This window comes from Mauremys reevesii, linkage group 8 (genome assembly GCF_016161935.1).
Source record: "Mauremys reevesii isolate NIE-2019 linkage group 8, ASM1616193v1, whole genome shotgun sequence".
Classification (NCBI taxonomy): Eukaryota; Metazoa; Chordata; order Testudines; family Geoemydidae; genus Mauremys; species Mauremys reevesii.
In genome coordinates, this window is record NC_052630.1 from 102212676 (window position 1) to 102238598 (window position 25923).

Here is a 25923-nt window from a genome sequence, read left to right on the forward strand (position 1 = left end):
AGTGTTGAGCATACCTGCTTCCTTTCATAAATTAATAGCAATTGCACTGACATAGGCTGGGGTGAATTTTGTAGTCTGTATCTCTGAGTCATATTTTCTCACTTACACGCAAAACCAGGACAAAAATCCTGGCTCCATTGAAATCAATGGAGGTTTTGCCATTGTCTTTAACAGTGGTAGGATTTCACCTGTGGTTTCTATTACTGTTAACCCTGAGGAATCCAAAGCAGCACTGGGCAAGTGAGTGGTAGTCTACTCTGCCCTGATGTTTCCTCAACACAACTGTCGTCTAATTTCTAACTGCAGAATCATTTCCGGTGGCAGCAATGTGGCAAGCAGAAAGAACCCAACTGGATTTTCAGGCCTTGGGTTGAGTTTGTTGCACCAGCAGTTAGAAAAGAAGCGAAGCAAACAAATTAGATCTGGAGTGATTGAGAGAGGTTATATATGGAACACCAGGATGTTACTTTTACAGACCCACTTTTCTGTCGACAGCTGCACTAGGTGTTTAGTACGGCCTGAGGATGATTTAAAACTCAAAGGTGAATAGCTACAAGCAAGGAGCCCAGAGAATAGGAGCGAGAACTCCGGCAGCAGAGCAATGAAGCAGATTAATCTCAACCTGAAATATCAACGTGGCCATTTTTGATCAACCCTTGTACAAAATTGAGAGCAGTAAAGCTACCAGGAGCAAAATGCGACACTGGGACCTCTTGTCTGGACCAAGAGTTTTACAGAACTAAAAAGACTAATTCTTTCCAGAAGAATCAAGCCCAGAAGAATCAATGTTTCTTATATCCTGGGAGCTAAACTACAAAGAGAATGTAATCATAGGCTTCCACCTTCTATCACCTTGATTTCATGATTCCTCAGGCCTTGGTTTACAGAATCATTGTGTAAGGTCAGGAGGTCATGCTCTTGGTGTGGGAAACTCATCCATGGTCCAAGAAGATCCATGAGTTTCAATTTTCAGAATTTCCTGCAGATCATCCCACAGGAAGAGGCAGGTTTGGTAAAGGTGGGCCCTTCAAACCTGGAGGTGTGTCAAGATCCTCATGGAAATCCCATGAGACACGTGCGGAGCATTTGTGTGTAGGTGTGGAATTTTCTGACTGTTCTTAGGGAAAATACCTCATGGTCTCAGAAAATCAAAACTTATCCTTGATTTCTTCCCTGTCCCTAAAAAGAACCTTGAAAAATTGCCTGGTTAATAATGACGAAAGAAAGAAAGAAAAAATCTACACGTTGGGTTACCTACTACATACATGACTCTGCTAATGCAAGTGAACGAAGCTAAGAATGGAGAGAAACCAGAGTAATAGGAAAAGAACCAGTCCAACAATCAGTGAATCTAATGGCAGACTCACTCCACTTGTAATCTAAATGCAGCCAGTTCTTTTTAAAAATAAATTGTTTATAAAATCAGAAAATAAAGAAATGTGCAAACCCTTCATGTAGGGCCAAAGCCTTTTGAAATCAGCAGGAAGACTCCCATTGATTGACATGAGGGTTACCATGTTTTGACAAAATAGCTTACAAATGTTCATATTATATAGTTGGATTAATTTTTCATATTCTGTTAGACTATATTTTTTGTTTACATTTCTGGTTAAATATGTTTGGGATAATAACCAGATTTGGAAAAAAAACATAATCTCTAGAATTTATTAAATCAGTTTCAAAATATTTTCACTCTTATGCTATTAAAACTTGCTGAACTAGCTTTTTGTTATTCTTGTTGTATCCAATTTTTAGGGATTTTATTTATTATTTTATTTTTGCTTGAATGGTCTCCTGATTATATTTCCATTTCTAAGTGAGAGCCATGACAAATAATTGAGTTTATGGCCATTTTTCCTAGAGATATATTTCCACCTCAGATTCACAGTATTTTATTTTCTAGCATTGTCATTCCTGGGGGCCATTTTCCAGTGGTATTTGAAGGGTCATATGTCACAGATCTAACTGTGCAAAGCAGACACTGATCTACTAGGTCTTAGTGAGATGATTAGTGATTCAAAAGTAATGGAACAAATATCAACCAAATGTAATATACAGCTGTCACAACTCAGCTGGTCCCAATGCACCAGACACTAAAAATGAGAGTGGTTAGGTTTATGACCCTCTTTAGGTTACAAAATTTTGTAATTGCTCAACTATTTATTTATCCTCTTGCTGAAGAATGTTCCAAAATATCGAGTTTACAACCCATGGGTTGTGTAACAGTGGTGGAAGGAATTACGATTGAGAGTTTCAAAGCTACCAAAGAGATTTGGTTGCCCCATTAATTTTAACAGGGATAGGTCATCCAACTCTCTGAAAAGGGTTTCCAGAATTTCAGCCTACAAAGTTTCCTCTCTACCAGCGCCAATCTTCTAGGAATTCAGAACATTATGAGCTCTTGACACAAGGGAAAAGGTGACAAAATCTAGAAATGCTGGGTTCTGATGTCTCAGTGCACCTTTGAGAAACCATTCAGATTCCAAGGTGCACATGGACCATTGTGATCATCTAGTTTGACCTCCTGCATAACACAGGCCAGAGAACTTCCCCATGCATGAGCTGCACTTCCAAATTTTCTCCTTGTAGAAATGAGCATATATGGTAGTTTATTTGGTGTGTACTGGCCAGGTGTCGCATTAAGAAATTATTGTGGTGACCTTTTTGCAGATTGTTCAGAATACTGGAAACATTTTGGGAGATGCAGAAATAACCATCAATAGAAAAGTTCTACTAAAATGTCATTTAACTCAGCTATGAGGCAAAGCTCAGTTTTAATGTATATGCATACGCTATCTCTCTTAGGTGCTTAGCTGCATGGCTCCTCACAACATTTAATGTATTCATCCTCACAACAGCCATGGGAGGTAGAGCAGTGTTATTGTCCCCATTTCACAGATGGGGACCTGAGGCATAAGAGAGACCACGATCCCACAGGAAGGCTGGTGTGCAGCAGGAAACTGAATCCAGGTCTCTCTAACCTTAGGCTAGTGCCCTCACCACTGTATCTGACAACCTCAGACCTCATTAGGTACATTTGCATCACTTCTTGGCATCCTGCCTTCACCCTGCTTGAGTCCATCTTCTCTGGCTAGCCCGTTGCATCACATGTATCTCTGTGGCATCTTCTTAATATAACTGTGCTTACTATGCTTAGTGACACACTGGTATGACTATATAGACACTATATAGACACACTGGTATGTTACTATTTTATTCCTGTTACTGTCACAGTAAGATGAGCATAAATACTCAAAGTGGCACATTGAGGATTTAGGGACTGATCCATAGCCCATTAGAGAGAAAAGGTCAGAACAAATTTGTAATTCTTCTCAGTCTGCTTTGGAGCAATTTTATATCTTTTGTGAACTTTGTCAGCTCCCTGTTCACCCCTTTATCCAGATCATTTATGAATATGTTAAACAGCAGTGGTCGGTCCCAGTAGAGATCCTTGGGGGATACCACTATTCACCTTTCTCCATTGTGAAGACTGACCATTTTTTCCTCCCCTTGGTTTCCTATCTTTTAACCAGTTACTGATCCATGAGAGGAACTTCCCTCTTATCCCAAGACAGTTTACTTTGCTTAAGAGCCTTTGTCAAGGGAGTTTGATGAAGGCTGTCTGAAAGTCCAAGTACACTGAATCAACTGGATCACCCTTGTCCACATGCTTGCTGACATCCTCAAAGAACATAGATTAGTGAGGCATGATTTCCCTTTACAAAAGCTGTGTTGGCTCCTCCCCAACATATTGTGTTCATCTATGTGTCTGATAATTCTGTTCTTTACTATAGTTTAAACCAGTTTGCCTGATAATGAATTTTGGCTTATCGTCCTGTAATTGCCAGGATCACCTCTGGAATCTTTTTTTAAAAAATGGAGTTATATTAGCTATTCTTTCGTCATCCAGTACAGAGGCTGGTTTAAGCGATGGGTTACATACCATATTTAGTAGTTCTGCCATTTCATATTTAAAATGTTGTTAGACACATTACCTCTGGGGATAGCTTTGCTTTAACAATGAGTAGAGGGATTCCCTATCTATCTCTTACAACCTTGCATGAGTTTGGGGAACTTAATAAATGTTTTTGAAGAGCTTTGAGATTCTTCAATGAAAGACCCCACAGAAGTGCAAAATATTGTTACTAATGTTCTCAACATGAGTCATGCAGCGGAATCTCATTGGGACAAGTTCTGATGCCCTTATACTAAGTAATACTTTACTCCATGGAGTAAAGTGCTACTCGGTGTGACTAAAGGTGTCAGAATCTGGCTCACCGAAATCTTGAAATGACATGAAATATCAGATCTTTGTAGAATTCAAAACAAACCTAGAGAATTTAGTGAGAGCAGCCTCTTTGTTGGGTGTAGAAGCATTATTGAGCTTTGAAGAGTCTTGTTATTGTTGCCATTGAATGACAAAAAGTTACGGTGCCTTTATTAATAAGTCTTCTGTAAGCAACAATAAATGCCTAGCAGCAGATGAGTGACATCGGAAAGACTTTTAGGGGCAATGTGAGATAGTGGAAAGTGACTTTGACTGTTCTCAGTGCTGTCTTAATAGATTTAAGAACAAATTAGCTACTAATAGTAGTAGATATGAATCTTTTTTGGACTAGAACAAAATGTTCCCTAATGAAACATGTGGTTTCACTTTGAAGCACATTCTGTAAATTGTCACCAGTGAAGTTAAGAATTTTTTGTTACTCACTGGTTTCACTCAGGAGGCAAAACTTTTAACCGGGCTTTAACTGTTTCTGTCAGAAAAGGCATAGCTTCGGTGTAATACGAATAGTTTTGCAGCCCACACTGATTATACATTTTGTGCCACTTTTTTCTAGCTGTACCCCTTTGGACCACTCTTGTGGTAGGTGAAGATTCGATCTCGCCCCAATTGAACCTTCATTCAAATCTAATGTGAATTTTTCTTTAAGTTAGGAAAAGTTTCCCTTTCGTCTGACCCAGTATGGCCGTTCTTATGGTCTTATGTCTAGCTTCAACTTCCAGTCATTGGATCATGCGATACCTTTTTCTCCTCAATTGAAGAGATTATTATTTAAAGGTATCTTATATCATCAGGCATGGGAAGTACCACAGTTGTGCCTGACCACTGCATAGAGGTAAAAGCTAGACCTGAGAGGAAAAAGGTTTTCCCATCCCTTGAACATTTTTTATTTGTTTTTTTTTCCTGTGCAGGAATGAAAAGTCAAAATCTTGACTTTTTCTGTCAAATGAAAACCTGGGAGGGAGGGGGGAGAAAGTTCTCAGATCAGTTGAACTATTTCATTTAAATCATTTCAAAACCTTTTGTTTTGATTTTGACCTTTTTAATTTAATTTTGTACTCTAATTGCCTTTCAGTTTTTTTCACCAAAAAGATGTTTTGAGCCAGAAATCTTTTCCTTTCTAAAGTATTGAAATGAAATGCTCTGACGATTTCAAAACTTCTTTCCAAAAATTCTTCAAGCTGAAAAATGTGTCAAAACTGACACTTTCCCATGAAAAGTTTCTCTTTTGGCAAATTGGTGTTTTCTGAGGGGAAAAAACGTTTCATCAGAAAATTCCCAACCTGCTTTAGGAAAAGCCCTTCACCTCCTCATGTACCTTCACACTGGCTGGTATAGTTCTTTCTATCAGACTTTTGTTAGGCTGGTTACCCATTCACATATTACATTTATACGTGTTTTGCAGCTCAAGGACGAAGAACACAAGCCCTTCTTCAGAGGGGTCCTCAGGAACAGCTGCATCTGCTGTCCATATTTTTGAGCATGTACCAGTGTCTTCTCCCACTTCTATGCCTCTTCAGTCAGATGAAGAAGACAGCCTTCCACCTCACCTCCTGCTACCAGATAGCATCAGCCAGCTGGAAGAGTTTGGCCGTCAGAAGAAATGGCATAAGAAGCAGCACAAACACCATCGCCAAAGGCAGTTCAATGACCTGTGGGTTCGAATAGAAGACAGGTGAGTCATTGTTATTACTCCAGCATCTTGTTCCTCCTCATTGTCTCAAAACTTGACTGTTGACTCCCACTGATTGGTTGATGTAACAAACCATGAGTCATGAGGGGACTCTGGGGGTAAGGAGTGGGGGCTGGGATGTGTGATGATATATTTCAGGCATAAAGGGGGGAATATGGGAGTTAGAATGAAGGCTAAGCTATTATACATACATTGGCTCAAAACTGGAAAGGAAAAGAGAGAGGTTGGCATGATGAGGTTTAAAATACAGGTTTATACAGGCCAGCTAACACACCAAAGGAAATGAAACAAACATTATTTGGAACTGGCTACTTATCTATCAATATAGATGTCCGCCTTAGGGTTACATACTGGTACCCATCACAGTAATATCTGACGGCCTTCCATCTAAAATTGATAGCAATAGCATGGAGTCTCTGGTACTTCTCCTGTGTTGGGGTGAAAACTGTGCTTGGGGTATTTCTCTTTATTTGTGTATTTTGTAGGTTTTTTCAAACTATTTTAGGTTGTAATTGGTTGATTTACTGGTGATACAGGTTTTATTTCCTATTTCGGGTGGGTGTATGGACAGGTGAGGGTGTCACTGTTCTGAATGTGACCTGTGCTGTGGTGGAAAGGCTCTTTGGAAGAGGGAGGTTTTGCAGTGTCTCTTAAAGATGGTCAGAGTCTGGATTTTCCCGGTCTCATCTGGAAGTTTGTTCCACAGATGGAGCCACTTTGTCCCCAGCTCTCTTGCACTCAGTCCTGGCTTTTGTGATCTGAGTTATCCCAGAGGAGGGCAACCTCTTTGTTTTCCATTTGAAGGGTACCAAGTCCTCCAGTGTCCCAGCATTCCATAGGACCGCCTGTCCCAGCTCAACATCACGTGGGACAAAAGGGTGTGTTAAAGGCTCAGATCTGGTTGGAGCATGGGTGTTAGCCACATTTCCTGAATTATCTATAAATTCAGGCTAACGGGCCAGGATACCTGCTATGCTATGTAGCTATGAGTTCAAACAGCTGGATGGAATTGGCTGTTCCTTTTTTTTATTTATAACAAGTATTGCTTCCAAAAATGGTTTTGAAAAGGATAGTTCCCCAGCTTAGTGTTGCAATGATGCTTTTTACTACCCCTACAGGATCTCATCTGAATCTGAACCTTTTATTCCTTTCCATTCGATGAGGACTGAGGACATGGTAAAATGTCAGTTTTCTGGCTCATGGAGCCTACGATGAACAAGACTTTGCATAACATTTGCTTTGCGGCAGTGTTTCTAAGGAGGCATATGTGGGGTTGGGTGAGAGACCAAAGACCTAAAATGGAGAAGGGGGGAAAAAATCTGCTTTAGTGCTTTCAGATGTTTTTGGTGCTGTTACAATTCTAAAGCAACTTCCGTTTAAAAAAAAATTACAAACTGTTAATCCAAAATCAGAGGCTCATGGGAAGCTTTGGTTTCCCAATAAAATGGATGTGGTATTGAAATTTACAAAACAGCTGCTGCATATTGTGCTTTTGGCAGTTCTGTTTCATCAGCATCAACTGCACGTTGGGGCTAGCGCTATGCATTGTACAGGGTGTTATTTTTTAAATGGTTCCATTCCCATTGGCCATAGTAGAACATAAGACTGTAAGTTATTAGAGTCTGTAGTATGATTATTCCCTGAACGGGTGCAATAGAATAATTCTGAGGCCAACCTGACTCCTTAACTGAAGATAATTTAAATGGGTTAGATCCCCATCTGAGCTATGCTGATTTTACACCATCCTGGGCTCTGGCCCAGTATACCAAGAATGTTCTTCCAGTTCATGGCTGTTTCCTAGCTTCCCTATTATCAGGTTAAGTTATACACTGGAAACTTGGCAAGAGGAAAAGGTGTCGAAACCTGGGATAAGTTGGGGCGGGAAGGGGAACCTGTGTCATTTTTATTTCAGATGAAGACCATGTAAAACTCAGTAGGTTTCCATCCAAAGCTTTCAAACCTCAATATTTTCAGTTGAGTTTCAAAGCCAAATCTGTGAGTGGGGGAGCACGCATGCAAATTTAAACCAGATTAAAAGTTCTTGTTTGAACCCCGCTGAACTATGAAATCACTATGTTTCAGAGCTCTTTTCCAAAGCTTTATTGACCATGGATTAGAGGACTTTATGAGCCATGAATTGCAGGGCTTTTATGGACTGTGGATTAAAAGTCCATCTCCTACATGTCCATGGAAATCTTAGGGTGTTTTTTTAAGCTTCCAATACAGAAACAAAGGAAATGAACAAATGAGAACAATGTTAAAGGAACATCAAAGGTCTGAATTCAACCTATAAAAGCCAGGAAATCCATAATTAATGGTTCCACTAAGGCCTTAAGTCATACAGTATTTCTAGTCTGCTCTGGGGCTGTAGCCACCATCTGAAATAGTCTAATAAAGATGAGTCATCATTTACTGTCATACATTATTATTATTTATTTTAGAGATTGTCTCTCTCATTTTATTCTATCCTGAGAGCTGGGACCAGCTGTCACAGACAAACTAATATTCTCTAGATTTGTATAACATCAGGGTGTTCTGGTAGAAGGTTTCTAGATCTCGAATTCACCTACCCCTGCTTCTCTGACAAAGCCAAGATTTGTTACAAAGCCAAACTATTTCATATGTGGGGGTTGAAAAATATAATTTTATTTCAATCAAAAAAATTTCAGATGTAACAGTTTCATTCCAAAATTTGTCATGGCTAATTTTGATTATTTTTTAAACAAAAAAACCTTAAACAAAATTAAAATTTCCCTTTCTAATGGCAATGCTGGTTGTCAAAAATGAAATGAAAATTGTAATTAGAAATGAAACCAAATGGTTTCATTTCAATTTTCAGAAATCTTCATTTTGTTTTAAATTTGTTTCTTTGCATGAAACATTTTGATTTCCACAAAACTACATTTTTGATGAAAAAATGTTGAGCAGTTCAGCTACCTTAGCAGGGATGGGGAGCGGGGAAAGGGGGGGAGTTTCGGGGGAGCGGGGGCATGGATGGATTGCATTGTATGGGTCACAGCTTCAGTAGGATGGGGAGAGTTTTACTGTTTCCATTGACACTGTCAACTTAGTTTCCTCTTCTAATAGAGATAGTTAATTACTGATTATATGTTTAGGGCAATAAATTGAAAGAATAAATAAATGTACATGGCACTATGCTGTAGGCGTTTGAATGACAAACAGACCAGGTCCTTTCCCTTAAGGGTTTAGACTCTAAAACCATAAGCAAAAAATACTACAAGACAGTAGAGACTATATACACCGTTGGCTGTTGACATTGTCATTTGAGCACTTTATAGAATAGAAGGATCTTTAGAAGTTCCTTACAGATAAAGAGGCAGGGAGGTTGGTGAATGGCGGACTATTTCAGGTGCTGAGATAATTTGGAAGAAGGCAGAGAGTCTGGAGGAAGTGAAAGGACAAATGAGATGGCGAGAAGGAAGGACTGGGTAGAGCAGAATGACAGTGAGGGGCAAATCAGTGATTAACAGCCTCACTGAGCCTTGAGCAAGAGATGTTAATGGGGTGGAGGTGTGGAGTGCATTGAAGGTGAGTAGAAGCTTCAGCTTCATGCAGAATGAAAAATGGGAGCAAATGTAGAAAATTTTAAGAAGCGGGGAGGAGACTTGGTCAGAGAAGAAGGAAAGGACTAAGTGTTTCTAATGTAGCCATGGAACTGCAGGTCTGTTATTGGCTGAAAATGAAATAAAATCCCACTATAAATCATAGATTATTAGGGTTGGAAGGGACCTCAGGAGATCATCTAGTCCAACCCCCTAAAGGTAATAATTGGAGATATACCAATCTCCTAGAACTGGAAGGGACCTTGAAAGGTCATTGAGTCCAGCCCCTTGCCTTCACTAGCAGGACCAATTTTTGCCCCAGCTCCCTAAGTGGCCTCCTCAAGGATTGAACTCACAATGCTGGGTTTAGCATGCCAATGCTCAAACCACTGAACTATCCCTCCCCCACAAATGGGAATGGCATTTCCTTGATAGCCCGTTGGTGAATGTTCAACCCCAGATGAATGCAGTAACATTACAAACATCCATTTCTTTTCGAAGTGACAGCTATTTCAGCCTAAAAACTTTAAGCCAGTGATGAATGAAGAGTGACAATGTGCAATAAACTACCCTAATCGTGCCCACATATAGTGAACCTTATCAGTTGGGCTGGAATTTAGGCCAGTTAGTCTGTTATCCTTTCCTTCAAGACAATGTAGTGATGGAAAACAGAAAGCTGTCAATTTGTACAAACTTTTAATTCTGCTTAACTGCATCTGAAAGGTAAATTTCAGTAAATGAATCCAAATTATTTCCTTTTCACAACACACAGTGCTGAAATATAGTACTTAGTTTCATTAAAGAGAAGGTTGCTTTTCTTTTTAGGAGACCAAGACACTTTTGAAGTCTAACAGTTAAATTGTGGACAGATGACTTTCTTCCATACGGTGGCTTTGAGATTGAAATTTCCATCATTGGGGTTTTGTTTGTTTAAAATATTCCATCCGTCTCTCTGTTTAGTGTAGTGAATGCTAAAGGGATGCATAGCCACTGATGGACACTGTGGGCTCCATTCTCTGTTCCAGCCAATCTATGCTCAACACAGGAAATGGAGAGGGGGTAATGGTGGCTCGTGCTAAAATAAATTTGTTAGTCTTTAAGGTGCCACAAGTACTCCTGTTCTTTTTGCAGATACAGACTAACACGGCTGCTACTCTGAAATCTGTCTTTATGGTTTGTGTTTCCCCTGTTGTCAGATTGGCTGGAGCCCTGTCTAGACCCCAGTATTAGTTAGAGAGTAGCCTTGGGACTTCTCTGACTTGTGGCCAGTTACCTGTGACTCCAACGAGCTGTTCCAGCAGCCAGGAACAGAGAGGCTTGAGCCAGGCCTGTCAGGTACCCAACACAGGCAGTCAGGACAAGGGTCGGAGCAGGGACAAACCTGAGGCAGGGAGTAGCAGAGGAGTGCGTAGTCAGGTTCCAGGCCAGGGCCGATACCAAGGGTCAGATTTCAGGATGTGAGTCACAAGGTGAAGTACAAATCAAGTCGAGGTCAAAGCCAGGAGGTCAGGAGCAAGGAATGGTTGCGGCAGCTACAGGGAATCCACACTGTTGCCTAAACACTTCCTGGAATACCCCGTAGGTTTATATAGGGTGGGGAGCCAATCAGGAGCCATGGGGCTGGTGTCTGTCAGAGATCTTTGAGGCGGGACTTCCTCTGGTCTATGTCCACAGTGGGTCATGAGCAGTGGATCACAAGCTGGTTACAGAATGAAGATGCCCAGCTTCTGGGTGCTAGACCCACAGGGCCGTATGATGTCTGCCTTTCCAGCCCATGCCTCCTTCAGGCTCCCTGCACTAAGGAACTGCAAGGTGGGGATATAGAGCTGCTACCCTGACCCTGCACCACCTAGAAATTCCCCCTCTACTGAGGCCATGTTACCTCCAGAGCATCATAAAGGGGCAACAAAACTATCTGATCCTCTATCTCACTGCAGTATGTAACCTAAGTAAGTTACTGCAACTTGTGTCCACTTCCTGATTAAATATTAAATACTTCTTCGTCCACTATTTCCTTCTTCCTTCTCCCCAGATATTTTTTTCTTTTCAGATAACTTTGTGATATCACCGTGATGCATCCATGAGTGCCCTCAAACAAGAAGGGATATTGGCTTGATTTCCTTCTGACTTGTTAGATAATAAGCTTTAATTATTGCTTTTCAACAAATATTCAAGTGACTACAAAATGCAGCCAGCTATTAACCAGTTCAGTGTAAACATCAGCTTCCAAATGTCTCCTGAGTGACTTGGAGATTCTTACACTTGTTCTTAAGGAGTTCTTTTTTTTTTATGAAATGAAATATGAAGTTCCTGGCCAAATCTTGTTTGCTGTTCTCTCGTGAGTAGTCCCATTGAAATAGTTATGTGGGATTTTGATTGGATGGTATTGCTTTCTTGATTTAAAAGTAAGGAAGTGAGACTTGAAGCATGTGCATACCTCCATTGCACATAGTGCCAAGCACACATGTGCTTAAAGATGTGTCTGTGCTTTATTGGATCAAGCCCTGATTTAGCTTTGGAAAACACAGACTGCTAGGAATCATGTTTACTCTGAGTGGTCCCACCAACTTCATCAGGATGACTTGCAATTAGATCTGGTCGGGAATTTTTCAGTGAATTGTTTTATTGTTGAGAAATGCTGATTGGTCTAAACTGAAATTCACGAAACAGAATCAGGTTTGATGTGAATGCCCAAGTCAAGGGAAAAACAACATCAAGGAAAACAGTTTCAGAACTTTTAAAATGAAAAATGTTTCTTTTCCAGTTCAAAATGACTTTTGGATTAGAAATTTAAGCTAATGAGACTGAAAAAGGATAAAACCAAAGAAATAAAAAGAAAGAAATTAATAGTCAGAGAGTTAAAGGCCAGAAGGGACCACCAGAGCATGTAGTCTGACCTCCAGCACCCGCACACTAAACCCAACAACCAAAATTAGACCAAAGTATTACAGTCCAGAGGAGACTAAACGATCAAGTGTCACAAGCAGAGAATAGGAGAGACTGATATATACCAGTGACCAAGGCCCCACTGTGACCTAATTGATTGAGTGAGATATACCTAGATGTCCTTGGCAAGTGATCCATACCCCACATTGCAGAAGAAGGTGAAAAACCTGCAGAGTCACTGCCAGTCTGACCTGGGGGGAAAAGAATTTCTGGCTCCATATATGGCAATCAGTTAGACTGTGAGCATGTGAGCAAGAAACGGCCAGTCAAGCACCTGAGAGAGAGAATACTCTGTGCCATCTCAGAACACTGGCCATCCCCAACCAATGTCCCATCTCCCCCCATGGCCATTCCTGAAGCTACTCATGTAAGAGACCAATAGGAGAGAGAGAGAGAATACTTGGGGGGATCCCTTCCTGACCCTTGCAGGAGACTGGCTGAAGCCCTGAATCATGAGATTTTTAGATACATAAGACATAAACTAGAAGGAACACCCAGGGATGCCCCCTCCCATCACAAACAACCCTGTCATACAATGCCACTCATAAATTGGTCCAGCTCTCTCTTAAAACTAATTAACTTGCTTGCCCCCACAACTTCTATTGGACAAGGAAAAAAACGTTTTGAAATAATCTAAACAAAACATTTCCATTGATCCAAACTTAAAAAAAAAATCAGTTTTTCAGTTCATGAATAAGGCTAAGATTTAGTCACGGGTATTTTTAGTAAAAGTCATGGACAGGTCACAGGCAATAAACAAAAATTCATGGCCCATGGCCTGTCCATGACTTGCACTATATACCCCTGACTAAATCTTGGGTTCTCTGTGGGTGGAGCTCTGGAGGGGGGGCTCCGTGGGTACTCTGGAGGGGGGGCTCCAGGGAGCTGCGGGTGCTTTGGGGCAGGAGGTGGCCCGGGGGCACTACGGGTGCTGGGGGGGGGGATAGCCCGGGATCGCTGCTGGTGCTGGGGGTGGTGGTGGCCTGTGGCACAGGACCACCACTAGTGCTCCAGGGGGCGGGGGTGGCAGTGTGTGGCCCAGGACCATTGTCGCTGCTGATGGGGACGGCAGCACACCTTCCGGGACCACTACTGGTGCTCGGGGGGGGGAGGGGGAGAGGCAGAACGTGGCCCAGGACCATCACTGCTGCTACGGAGGGCGGGCACATAGTGGCCTGAGACTGCTCCAGCAGCAGCCAGTGTGTGGCCTGGAGGCTACCCGAGATGCAGCTCTGGTATTAGTCGAACCTGCTGCTACAGAAGACATGGAAGTCCCAGAAAGTCACAGAATCCGTGACCTCCATGACAGACTCGCAGCCTTATTCATGAATCATTTTCAGCTTTTCACGTTTTGTCCTGAGTCAAGAAGGGAAAACAAATTTGAACTCTCAAAAATATTGATGGAACAGGAAAACCTTTTCCCGCCGTGCTCTACTCACCGTAGTGATATTATCCTGCTGCTTCTGAGTCACACAGCAGACAGCAAACCCTTTAATGGCCCTTTAATGTTTGTTAGTCACTTGAGTTTTTCAGGTGAAAGGTGTTATGTAAAAGCATTCATTTTTATTAGTTATTATCTTTTATTTATCAATCAGAATATAATCCCCAATCAGGACCAGGAATCAATCATCTATTATTTTTTTATGAGAAACTAATTAGTCATGTGTACCAAGTTCCTTTGTAGATACAGTAATTCATAATTATACTTGATAATATCAAAATATTTGTACTTTGAAAATGTCTGGGGGGGTTTTCCAAAGCATTGCTGGTAAAACTCTGTTGAAGTTGGTGGTAAAACTCCTTTACTTCAGTGGCAGTACTGTTAGGCCAACAGTGAGTATGTTTGAAAATCCCTCTTGTATTCCATGTTCTGTGTTTATGGCCATATCCTGAATATTCAAAGAGTTGTGAAATTTGCTTAATTTTTTTTAAATAGTTCATGTGGGTTCTTTTCATTGCCCTTCTGGTTTCTGAGCCATCAGGGTGCATTTTGGCCACATTTTCAAGCTGGTCTCGGCAACTATGGAAACTTACTTTATTTAAATGAAATCTGAGATGAAAGATGGTCCATTGGTCATGGCAGTAGACCTGCGTTCAGTTCCCTGTTCCGCTGCAGACTTCTTGCATGACCTGCATGTGCACTTAGTTTCCCAGTTGCCTAGCTGCCAAACATGAGACTAGCACTGCCCTGCTCAGAGGGGTGTTGTGTGGATAAATACATTAAAGACCATGAGGTGCCGAGCAACAATAGTGAAGGCGCTGGGATGTAGGTGCTTCAGATAGATAAATTCTCATGTGATCACCTGACTTCTAGGCACTGAGGCTTTACATCAAATATCAGGAGACTCACCCTAAAATCATATGAGTTGGCAGCCTTAATACAAGAGCCTTTTAACATAGATTAATAGAAATGTCGGGCTGGAAGGGGCCTCGAGAAGTCATTAAGTCCAGCCTCCTGTCATGAGGCAGAACCAAGTAAACCTAAATCATCTCCGACAGGTGTTTGTCCAACTTGTTCTTAAAAACCTCCAGTGATGGTGGAAACCTGTTCCACAGCTTAACTCCCCTTAGAGTTAAAATGTTTTTCCTAATATCTAACATAATCTCCCTTGCTCCAGATTAAGCCTGTTACTTCTTGTCTTTCCTTCGGTAGACAAAGAGAAAAGTGATCACAGTCCTCTTTGTAACAGCACATTTGAAGACTGTTATCAGGTCCCTCCTCAGTCGTCTTTTCTCAAGACTAAACATGCCCAGTTTTATTAACCATTCCTCAGAGGTTAGGGGTTTTTTTGCTCTCCTCTGGATTCTCTCCAATTTGTCCTCATCTTTCCTAAAGTGTGGTGCCCAGAATTGAACACGCTACTCCAGCTGCGACCACCCCTGTGTCGAGTAGAGCAGGACAACCACCTCCCGTGTCTTGCATACACTACTTCTGTTAATACACCCCAGATTGATATTAGTCTTTTTCTCAGCTGCAGCACATTACTGATCAGATTCAGTCTGTGATCCACTATAACCCCCAAATCCTTTTCAGCAGTACTAGCCAGTTATTCCCTTTTGTGTAGCTGTGCAGTTGAGTTCCTTAAGTACGGTGCACTTGTCTTTACTGCATTTCACCATGTAGATTGTTGTCAGAGGAACATATTCTTGTGTCAATTACCAGGATGCAATCCCACTATTTATTATTATCATCAATATCATCATCATCATCATCATCAGAGTGCCTAGGAGCCCTAATCATGGATCTAGACCCCCCAATGTGCTAGGTGCTGTACAAACAGAGAACAAAAAGACAATCTGTGCCACAGGGACAGTACCATTTAAGTATAAAATGAGACAAGTCAATGAAGTTGCACTGGCATAACTGAAAGCAGGATTGGGCCCAATATCTGTGCTTGATATTTACTGTATCCTGGTAAAAGTGATGGGTGTATAGAATCTTTGCAGAAGTTGAATAATGGCATAGCATAACTCAGCGCAATATGAATAAGAGGCAAATCTTTTTACTGTAGTCTGTGATATGGTGTTGACATAGTTTCTTTCCTGGTTTTTATTAGTGCTTCTTGGATTAGCAGGTTGGTCAAAGTGCACACAGTGTATTAATTAAGACAGTAAAACATGTGTTCAGTTTAGAATTCTGTCATGCATCACAACAAGATATGGAAAACTTTGACACGTGTCTTAAACTCTAGCATGATCACGCGAATACACCAAATTTGGCAGCCTGCTAGGGGTGATAACGTCTTTCACCTTATAAAACTACAAGGTTCATTTGTTATTCTCCAGACATATCTAAAGAGATGCACAGCCATGATTTCATATGATAAACAGGCTATGGGTCCAAAGCTACTTTTTGTTCATTCTGTTAGTTTCACTGGGCTTAAGTTTCCTAATGTTCTTGAGAAACTTGCATTGCTGAAATGTGATCAAAGAAATACGCCGAGCTATCAACTTTTTATTTAAAAAAAAAATCTAAAGAAAACTCTCATTGTTTTTTATTTGTCATCATTTAAGAGATTTACATCACTTTGATAACCATGGAGTATATGGTGCAGTATCTACACTTAGAGACAAAGTTTCTTTCTTTCTTTCTTTCTGATAGTGCACACATCTGCCCAAAGAATCAGAGGCATGACCTTAAGTCCCCCACCCCACATCAACCAGTTGAGTGTTGCAGGTGAGGGAGGAACAGGCTGTATCGCCGTTGGGCAGAGCTGTTCCTTGAAGCCACAATACAGTCCTAAGTAACTAGCCCAAGGTTACCAGGTGCATAAATCAGAGGCAGAAATAGAACCCAAAAGTTCCAACTCCCAGTCTCCCACTCTAACCACTAGATGTCACTTCTGTGTACAGTGGGCACTTATAAGAGGCAATATCAAGCAGATTTCATAAAATGTACCTTCAATCAAAAAGGATATTTTATGGTTCTCCAGTAGGAAATAGGGCAGGCTACAGAAGTACAAATTTCCTAAAAAAATAATTCTCCAAAAGTCCATGGATGATTTTGCTATTCATGACAGGTTTCAGGGTAGCAGCAGTGTCAATGTGTATCCGAAAAAGAACAGGAGTACTCGTGGCACCTTAGAGACTAACACATTTATTTGAGCATCAGCTTTGGTGGGCTACAGCCCACTTCATCAGATGCATAGAATGGAACATAGTAAGAAGCAACTGTAAGAGGCTAATTAATCATCTTAAGTAATTAGTCTCTTACAGTTAGTATGGCTACTTCCACTTTTTCATGTTCTCTGTATGTATCTATATATCTTCTTACTATGTTCCATTCTATGCATCTGATGAAGTGGGCTGTAGCCCACCAAAGCTGATGCTCAAATAAATGTGTTAGTCTCTAAGGTGCCATGAGTACTCCTGTTCTTTTAGCTATTCATGTTTTGGTCAAGTGCACACAAATTGTGCTTTCAGATCTGTCTACAGAACTGTCACTGACTTGACTGGCATTTCTGCATGTCTCTCTGAGGTTAGAAATTAGCCTACACAACTGTCTGGCTTTCAGGAGCATGAAGAAACAGGCAACACATTTTGTATTCTCTTCACTGCTTTCAGCAATAAACTACCTTAAGCAAAGCTTCTTTTTTTTTCTCCAAAATGAGACAAATAAACATCTAGAATTGAACATTTGTGTCTTTCTGGTAGAGGATTTTGAGCAGTCTCTGAATCTAAATTCTGCATTTGTTACTGGTTAAATATTTCCAGCTAGGTGAATGAGTGAAACTAATCAAGCTAGAGGCCAGATCTGCAAAGATTTTTGTACGTATAGTTACTCTCTACTCAGGAATGCAAGAACATTTTCCCTTCCTTCCTTCTCGGTGTGCTAATAGGAATGAAAATGCAGACACACAATTTGGTATGGACCCTATACAGAAATATCTCTTTCATTTCTGTTTTCTAGTACTTGCATGGCATCTATCCTTTAAGAAGGGAAGGATAGCACAGTGGTTTGAGCATTAGGCTGGTAAACTCAGGGTTGTGAATTCAATCCTTGAGGGGGCCACTTAGGGATCTGGGGCAAAATTAGTACTTGGTCCTGTTAGTGAAGGCAGGGGGCTGGACTCCATGACCTTTCAGGGTCCCCTCCAGTTCTAGGAGATAGGCTATCTCCATTAATTACTTGGGGGGAAGGGGATAGCTCAGTGGCTTGAGCATTGGCTTGCTAAACTGAGGGTTGTGAGTTCAATCCTTGAGGGGGCCATTTGGGGATTGGTCTTGCTTTGAGCAGGGGGTTGGACTAGATGATCTGATCTCCTGAGGTCCCTTCCAACCCTAATAATCTATGATACATATACATAATGTTGAGAGTTTCTTTGCTTGAAGTATAACCCTGCTGCAACTGTGTTTTGTCAGGTCTGTCTGGCATGGGGTAAATGAAGTGTTTGGTTCGGATTTGGTTGTAAGAACTGGTAGCTGCCAAGCTATAACAATCATATCCCTTACACTAAATTAGGTGGTGCGCATGCCCCCAGACTGCATAGTAGAATTCTACTTACAGGATGGTCTTGAGGTGAAGGCACAGGGCTGCCAACTGGGCTCAGGTCCTGACTCTGCTGGATTTATTCTGTGTCCTTGGGCAAAATGTTTAATTTCTCTCTGCCTCCATTCCCCATCTTTTGTTTGTATTTTGTATTTCTCTCACCCACCCTTTTTCTGTCTTGCCTGCTCAGGCCCTGATCCTGCAAAGACTTACACGAGGGCTGGCGCTTGTATAAGCTTTTGAAGGATCAGGGCTTTGGGGCAGCGAACTGTTTGGGGAAGGGACTAGGGGTACGTGTAACACCTAACACAGTGGTTCAGAGTTAGCTCAGGTATGTCTACAGATGCTGCAATCACACCTCCTGCCTGCAGAGTAGAGATACTCTAAGGATCTGGGCCTTGATGTCTGTGAACAGTGTCCTACAGGCACCTAGAACAGAGGACCAATTAGCAGAATCCTCTGTTATCTTTTGTGTTACTTTTTTTTCAGAGGCTTGTAAGGTACTAGAAATGGAAAAGAAATTTGATTTTTACGTACATACTTTTTAATGTTTGATCTGTTGGTCACAATTGTGCTAAATTAGGATGTGTTCCAGACACGGGATTCATACCCCAAACTCCACTGGAGGTCCTGAGTTTTGGGCTCAGGATTGGACCCTTGCACAAAAAAAGTCTGGAGAAAAATATGGGATTTTCCATTGAACAGGTTGCTACTAAGTGGGCTTGACTCTCTCTGTGTAAATGCAAGGATTTTTTGCAGGCTATTTTTAGCCTATTCCAGGAACAGATCCCTATGAGGTCTGGTATACAAGAACTTTTTTGTGAGGTTTCCGAATACTTGTGATTCTATGTTGTGAGAACAGACCATTTATGTTTAACCAGAGCATATGTTCCTTCAGCTACTCAAAGGAACGGCAGGCCGTGCACATGATCCATGCTCATGTTTATTGTTGCCTGTGAACAACCATGTGCAGCAAACAGACTCTGGAGGAAAGCTTGTTAGCAGATGTCCTGATGGCCCTTCCAATTTATAAATATGAGCCTCTACATTTATGTTTTCCATAGTCAGAGCTTTCACTTGCCAGATGTTCCCACGGCTGGGTCCTTGAAGTCTTTAACTATGAGGATGCATGGCATAGCGTCTATTTCATCGAAAAGAAAAGAAAATCAGATTGCTGTCTCCTATCAAATAGCTGCGGGGGGGAGGGGGTAATCCACTCTTTACACTAAAGTGGCTTTTCATATCCTGAATCTGAGATACACTTTATACAGCTCTGTAAAATTCTGTGGATCCTGCAAAGCTGAATAAAAGTGCATGTCAGATTTAGGTGCATCTCAAATAAACACACTCACCTGGGCATCTTTTTTAAAAAAAATTTTTTGACAGGCTATTAAAATACAAGTAAACAATAGTGTTTTCACCCTGATGGTGATGCTAATTTTACAAGGCTTGATTTAAGTTCGCATTTCATTTAGATTGAGCACGTGCTTTATTATTTTCAGATGCATTTCTTAAGATAAATAGTGGTGAATGGAGTTAAACCAGGGATGAATTCAACCCAATATCTATCAATTAAATACAAAATGGATAATAGGACCAGAATCAGCTTGGAATTCAAGCATCCCAGACGCCAAGCCCCCATGTTAAAAAAAGGTTTTGTCACCTCCGCCATAGAATTCCCCCTTCTCCAAACATTAGAGATCTCTCTGTGGGTTACGCACTTGGGAACATTTTCACTGACCCGGGTGGCCAAGGGCAGAACAAGAACCACAGAGAATTATACCCATGATGTTCACCCATGAAATGAGCAATTTGAGAAAACTGGGAGCAAAGACTGTTTCACTGGAAGCAGCTCAGTATCTATGGGGCCAGTATCTAGAGTGCTGCCACCGGGAAGCATTGCAAACTTGTGCAAACTGTCTGGACGGGTTCACAAAAAGCTTAGATATGGTTCCAGGGAGACACTTAAGTCATTTCCAGATAGGGTCCTAATTAATATGTATCACAGGGAAACCCTGATTAGCTAGCGGGATTTTAAGCATTGCTGCCTGTCAAAGATCTTTGTACAAGTAAGTCCTGGCATGTCCAGGACTTCCAAGGATATTTTACTTTGCTCTGGAAATGTTTTGAGATGGGAACTGGTTCTACTATAGTTGCTTTGTAAGACATAGGAACTTGCTGGAGGATTCTCTGCACCTTGAGGTCTTTAAACCACAATTTGAGGACTTCAGTAACTCAGACGTAGATTAGGGGGTTGTTACTGGAGTGGGTGGGTGAGATTCTGTGGCCTGCGTTGTGCAGGAGGTCAGACTAGATGATCATAATGGTCCCTTCTGACCTTAAAGTCTATAAGTAGCATGTGTTTTGTGGGCAACCAAAGGCGTAATGACCTTCACATTTTAAACTGGCAAATAGACAACCTGAAACTTTCCCCCCCAAGCCTCAGACCCTCAAGTTCAGGGAAAGTCAAAACAGCTTTCACTTTTTTCCAAGCTTATAATTTACCTAAATTGAGCATTGCTCAGACATAGTAGGTTCAAGGATCTGACCTGAACTTGAAGTTATTAGCCTAATGTTCTGTTTGAGAGACTGTTGGGCGGCGTGGGGAATAGAGACAGAGGACAGAGTCCAATGAATAACAGAGAGCAATTTGGGGATAAGACCAGGCAGAGAAAAAAACAACTGTACAGAGATGGAATAAGGTGCAGAGAGGAGGGAAAAAAGAAAATAAATCTCTTAAAGGGTTTAACAATAGAGTCAAATATATATGTATATTCCTCATGCGTATCTAAATATGCATGGTTAAGCCTATGCACCTGCAAATAATATTGATAATATAATATAATATAATATCCCAAACAACCACGCGAATAAGCATAGGAGAGAGTAGGGCTATCTATTCTGTTTCTGATTTAACTGTAGGTTGAGCCCAAGACACACAAAGCTGGATCACAACATGGACCACCACAAGATTGAGGTGTTCGGATGTGGGCATTCTGGCTCGGACCATTTGTAGAAAGTGGATAAAAGAAATGGATTCAGATTTCAAACAACACAACATTTGGGGAGGAGGGTTTGACACAACCTGATTTAAAGCTTCATCACATGAAAACCCGTTTCTTATACTGGGCACATGTTGCAGACCAGCCAATTGCTGGGAGCCTTGAATGAGCACAATATGGGCCAGATTTTTCCTAATTCTCTGGGCATCTTTGCCTGCATAGCTTGTGTACTCACTTACCACGATTGTGCTGATTATCACAGGAAGTGTGTGCAGGGTTGACCAATTAGACAAGCATGTGGTCATTTGCATGCACAGTTACCATGGTCGTGTATGCAGCTGCATAAACTGCATGCACAATTGAGAGATGCATTTTTGCACATCCACGTGTGTGCACAGAATGATCATATGGACCTTTGTGAGCCAATATTACCAACCCAGCAACTTTACTGAACACATTTTGGCTTGGCTGTCTCCATAGAACTGGTCAAACTAACAGTTCCAAAGTATTCGATCTCAGCAAGAACTGGGTTTCCTGTAAAAACTGGGATGGATTTTCTAGGTTCTGTGGCCATGAAGGCCTTGCTCCTCACTGATTTCAGTGGAAATTAGGAGCCAAATTACTTTTGAGGATCTGGCAGAGTCCTAATATTAAATCACAAGGGATCTTCTGAGGGTCTTAGAGAACCATCCAAGCATTTCTAAGGAGGGCAAAGGGAAGAACTAAAGTTGTCATCTCCTGTATCTGGACCACCCAAACACTAGCCAACAAATCATGGTATTTTTCAGCTACGATATCTTGACTTATTGTTCACAGGGATTTTAAAGAATTTCATTTCATTTCTTTCTTAGGTTTTTTTTCCTAGGGATGACATGTCGTTTCCTGACAGGCTGCTTTTAATAAGGTTGAAATCTTTGTTGTTGCCAAATCCAAGAGGAATAGAACATCTTTAAGTCATTAGATGGGAATGGGGTAATCACTCAGAGGGTGCGCTTCAAAGGTTATTAGTTTTTACAGTGTGTTCACTATTCTGCAGTTGTCTGAAAAATAACATAGGTACCAATTCTGCCTCTGACCCATTCATGGTACAGTGGGCACAGTATTTGTATGCAGACTAATTGGAGGATTTTCCTGACGTATTTTGGCACTTGAGGTTAAATAGGAACCTGTATGGTATTAGTTAGGGGTGGAAATACATGTTAGCAAGAAATAAGAGCCCCCCGCTCTCAAACTTTCACCCAAAAAAACAATAAAGACAAAATCGAACCCCTTCTCTGGCTTGGAGGATGGGCCATTTATGCACTTTGGGAATTACCTGAAACAAAGGGCATAATTCCACCCTCGTTGGAGTGAGTGCAACTCTGCTTTCTTCCGTGATTTGCTCCAGAACTGAATGTGGCCACAGAAGTAAAAAAATACATCAAGAAAGTCTGTTCCAAAGGAATTTTCCATATAACATTGGCAGCTGGATAGTCCAAATCTGAGAGACCCTGCAAAATGTTTGTGCTAGAATAGTGTTATTAAGATCCCACTGAAGATCAGATTGTGCTAGGGACTGTACACATATAGATAATCCCTGCCCTAAAAAGTTAACAGTCTCATTAGAAAAAGTGGAAACGGAAGCAAAATGACTTGGCCAAGGTCGCTGTAAATCAGTGGCAGAGTCAATCATAGACCCAGGTCTCCTCACTCCCAGTCCTTTTCCCCAGCCACTGAACTATAAGGGACTGAGGTAAGCATCTGAAATGTTGACATCTGATTGGTCTCTCACTTCCACCAGCTGCACACCAGCATCACTTCATTGGAATTACTCCTGCTTACACAGCCACAAGTGAGAGGAGACTCAAGTCTCAGCCACTAGGGATTCACACATCAGATGGCACAGCCACATGTGTGAAGAGGATCAAGCCTGAACTCCTAGAGGTTCACATAGCAATAGTTTTTGTCAGACGTGGGCAAGCTCCTGTGTTGTTGATAATTATCATTGTCGTTATTTCTGATCCTAAAGAAATGCTGTCTGAATAATGCTTCTTCTGGGAGTACATAAGAACATAAGAACGGCCATACTGGGTCAGAACAAAGGTCCATCCAGCCCAATATCCTGTCTACCGACAGTGGCCAATGCCAGGTGCCCCTGAGGGAGTGAACCTAACAGGCAATGATCAAGTGATCTCTCTCCTGCCATCCATCTCCATCCTCTGACAAACAGAGGCTAGGGACACCATTCTTACCCATCCTGGCTAATAGCCATTAATGGACTTAACCTCCATGAATTTATCCAGTTCTCTTTTAAACCCTTTTATAGTCTTGGCCTTCACAACCTCCTCAGGCAAGGAGTTCCACAGGTTGACTGTGCACTGTGTGAAGAAGAACTTTATTTTATTTGTTTTAAACCTGCTGCCCATTAATTTCATTTGGTGACCCCTAGTTCTTATATTATAGGAACAAGTAAATAACTTTTCCTTATTCACTTTCTCCACACCACTCATGATTTTATACACCTCCATCATATCCCCCCTTAGTCTCCTCTTTTCCAAGCTGAAAAGTCCTAGCCTCTTTAATCTCTCCTCATACGGGACCCATTCCAAACCCCTAAATCACTTTAGTTGCCCTTCTTTGAACCTTTTTTAATGCCAGTATATCTTTTTTGAGATGAGGAAACCACATCTGTACGCAGTATTCAAGATGTGGGCATAGCATGGATTTATATAAGGGCAATAAGATATTCTCCGTCTTCTTCTCTATCCCCTATTTGAATGATTCCTAACATCCTGTTTACTTTTTTGACTGCTGCTGCACACTGCGTGGACGTTTGTTATCTTAAATTTAGCACAATACTTTATCTTGTAGAGGATTTTTCATACAAACATTATTCCCCCGAACCCTTGATATGCTGCAGTATAAAGCTCAAGCTGAAAAGCGGAAGGAGAAGGAAATGAAGAGGTTAAAAACAAGGCAGAAAGGAAAGGTGGCAGGATTTGCAAAGGAGAAGACTCTTGCGCCACCTTTAAGTTTTCCACAACAGAAGAAGAGGGCTCCAAATGTTTATCCAAACCGCTTGGGTCTGGAAACCTTTCACTACTTCCAACTTATGCTTGGGGCAGGAGTTCCCCAAGGCCCTTTCTGGCGGTGTTTTCACATGCCTGGCCCTGGCTGGAACCTGGCAGTGCAAAAGCAGCACAAACTAGAGGAAAAGGAGTAACAAGGAAGGATGTTTGTTTTTTTCCTTGGGTCATTTGGGGGCAAAGCTCTTGGTCAGTTCTTATTTTATCCAAATTCTTTAACGTGTGGCTCTAATGCACTGGTGAAAGGACAGCCCCAGCCTGTCCCTGTAGCCCAGAGACCGCATCCCAGAGCAGCTGGCATGTCTCTATTTTTTCTCTCCATTCTTCTTTTTCTTCTAGCTTCCTTCTGCTTTCTGTTCGCCCCCGCCCCCCGCCGCCCGACTTTTGTTCCCCTCCTCTTGTTGTTCCCCCGCACAGCCAGAGGTGGCCCCAGACCCTTGCTGTAACCGCTGACCTAAGCTCAGGACATCAAGTTGCTTCCTGAGGCTGCAGCCCTGAATACACCTGCGGTTCCTATGGCCTGGCTGTGTTAGCAAGCTCTGCGCGAGCAGAGAGGGAAGGTGGGTTACAGTGAACTGCCACTCACTGCAGAATCAGCAGCTTTCCCCCACCCTCTGGACGAGTCTGCTGCCCCCCATCTTACAAAACACTGGTTAACCCACCTCGAAGAGCCAGGTCCCTATTGATTTGCTGTAAAAACTAGGCTCTAGCAGTTCTACCCCACTGTGAGCTCAACTGTTGGAAAGTTGGTGAAAGTGCACAAGTGTTACTATAGCTTCTAGCGGAAGATTTGGCAGGAGCTGCTAATGTTGGCCTAATTTCCCATCACACACTGGATACTAGCAAACGAGGCTTAGTTGTTTGGTTTCTATCTGATAGCACTTTGATGAGCATGGAATTTTAATGGCAGTACGCAGCCACCGCCTCATTACATCCTGTCAGACACATGCTGACCAAGTGTCCCGGAGTGCTGACACACTTGTCCGCAGCCTCCTGTTCTTTCAAAGCTGTCTTCTCCCAGAGATAAACGGCAATGACTGCGGCCGATAACGAAGCGCAGGACTGGTGGAATAAATAGATGGCTCTCAGCAGTGTTGTACTGCCCTCTGCTTCGGCATGTGTGTCACATATTCAGAGATCCTGCATCAAGGGCAGAAATTGTGCGTTGTCAATTTCTCACATAGTGTTTGATCAAGGCTGGATCAGAGCTCCATGATTCTTTTCCAATGGTTTCCAGTGGAGTCTTGTCCAAAGAGCGCTCTTACCCTCGGCTAAGATTTTCAAGATGTAGCTGTTCAGAACTTAGGACAATAGTGCTGCTGCATCCATTGCTCTTGTATCATTCGCTCTGCCCTGCGACACAGCATTGCTCCTTAGGAA

The 25923-nt window shown here is 41.8% G+C and overlaps 1 protein-coding gene across 1 annotated transcript in view; it reads left to right on the forward strand.

The window, feature by feature from the left end:
* The window catches only part of TRABD2B (TraB domain containing 2B), a 383471-nt gene that overhangs the window by 352596 nt on the left and 4952 nt on the right, over positions 1–25923 (forward strand). The window contains exon 6 of the mRNA XM_039483378.1: positions 5691–5960. Coding sequence (XP_039339312.1) covers positions 5691–5960 — 270 coding nt within the window. The remainder of the gene's footprint in view (positions 1–5690; positions 5961–25923) is intronic.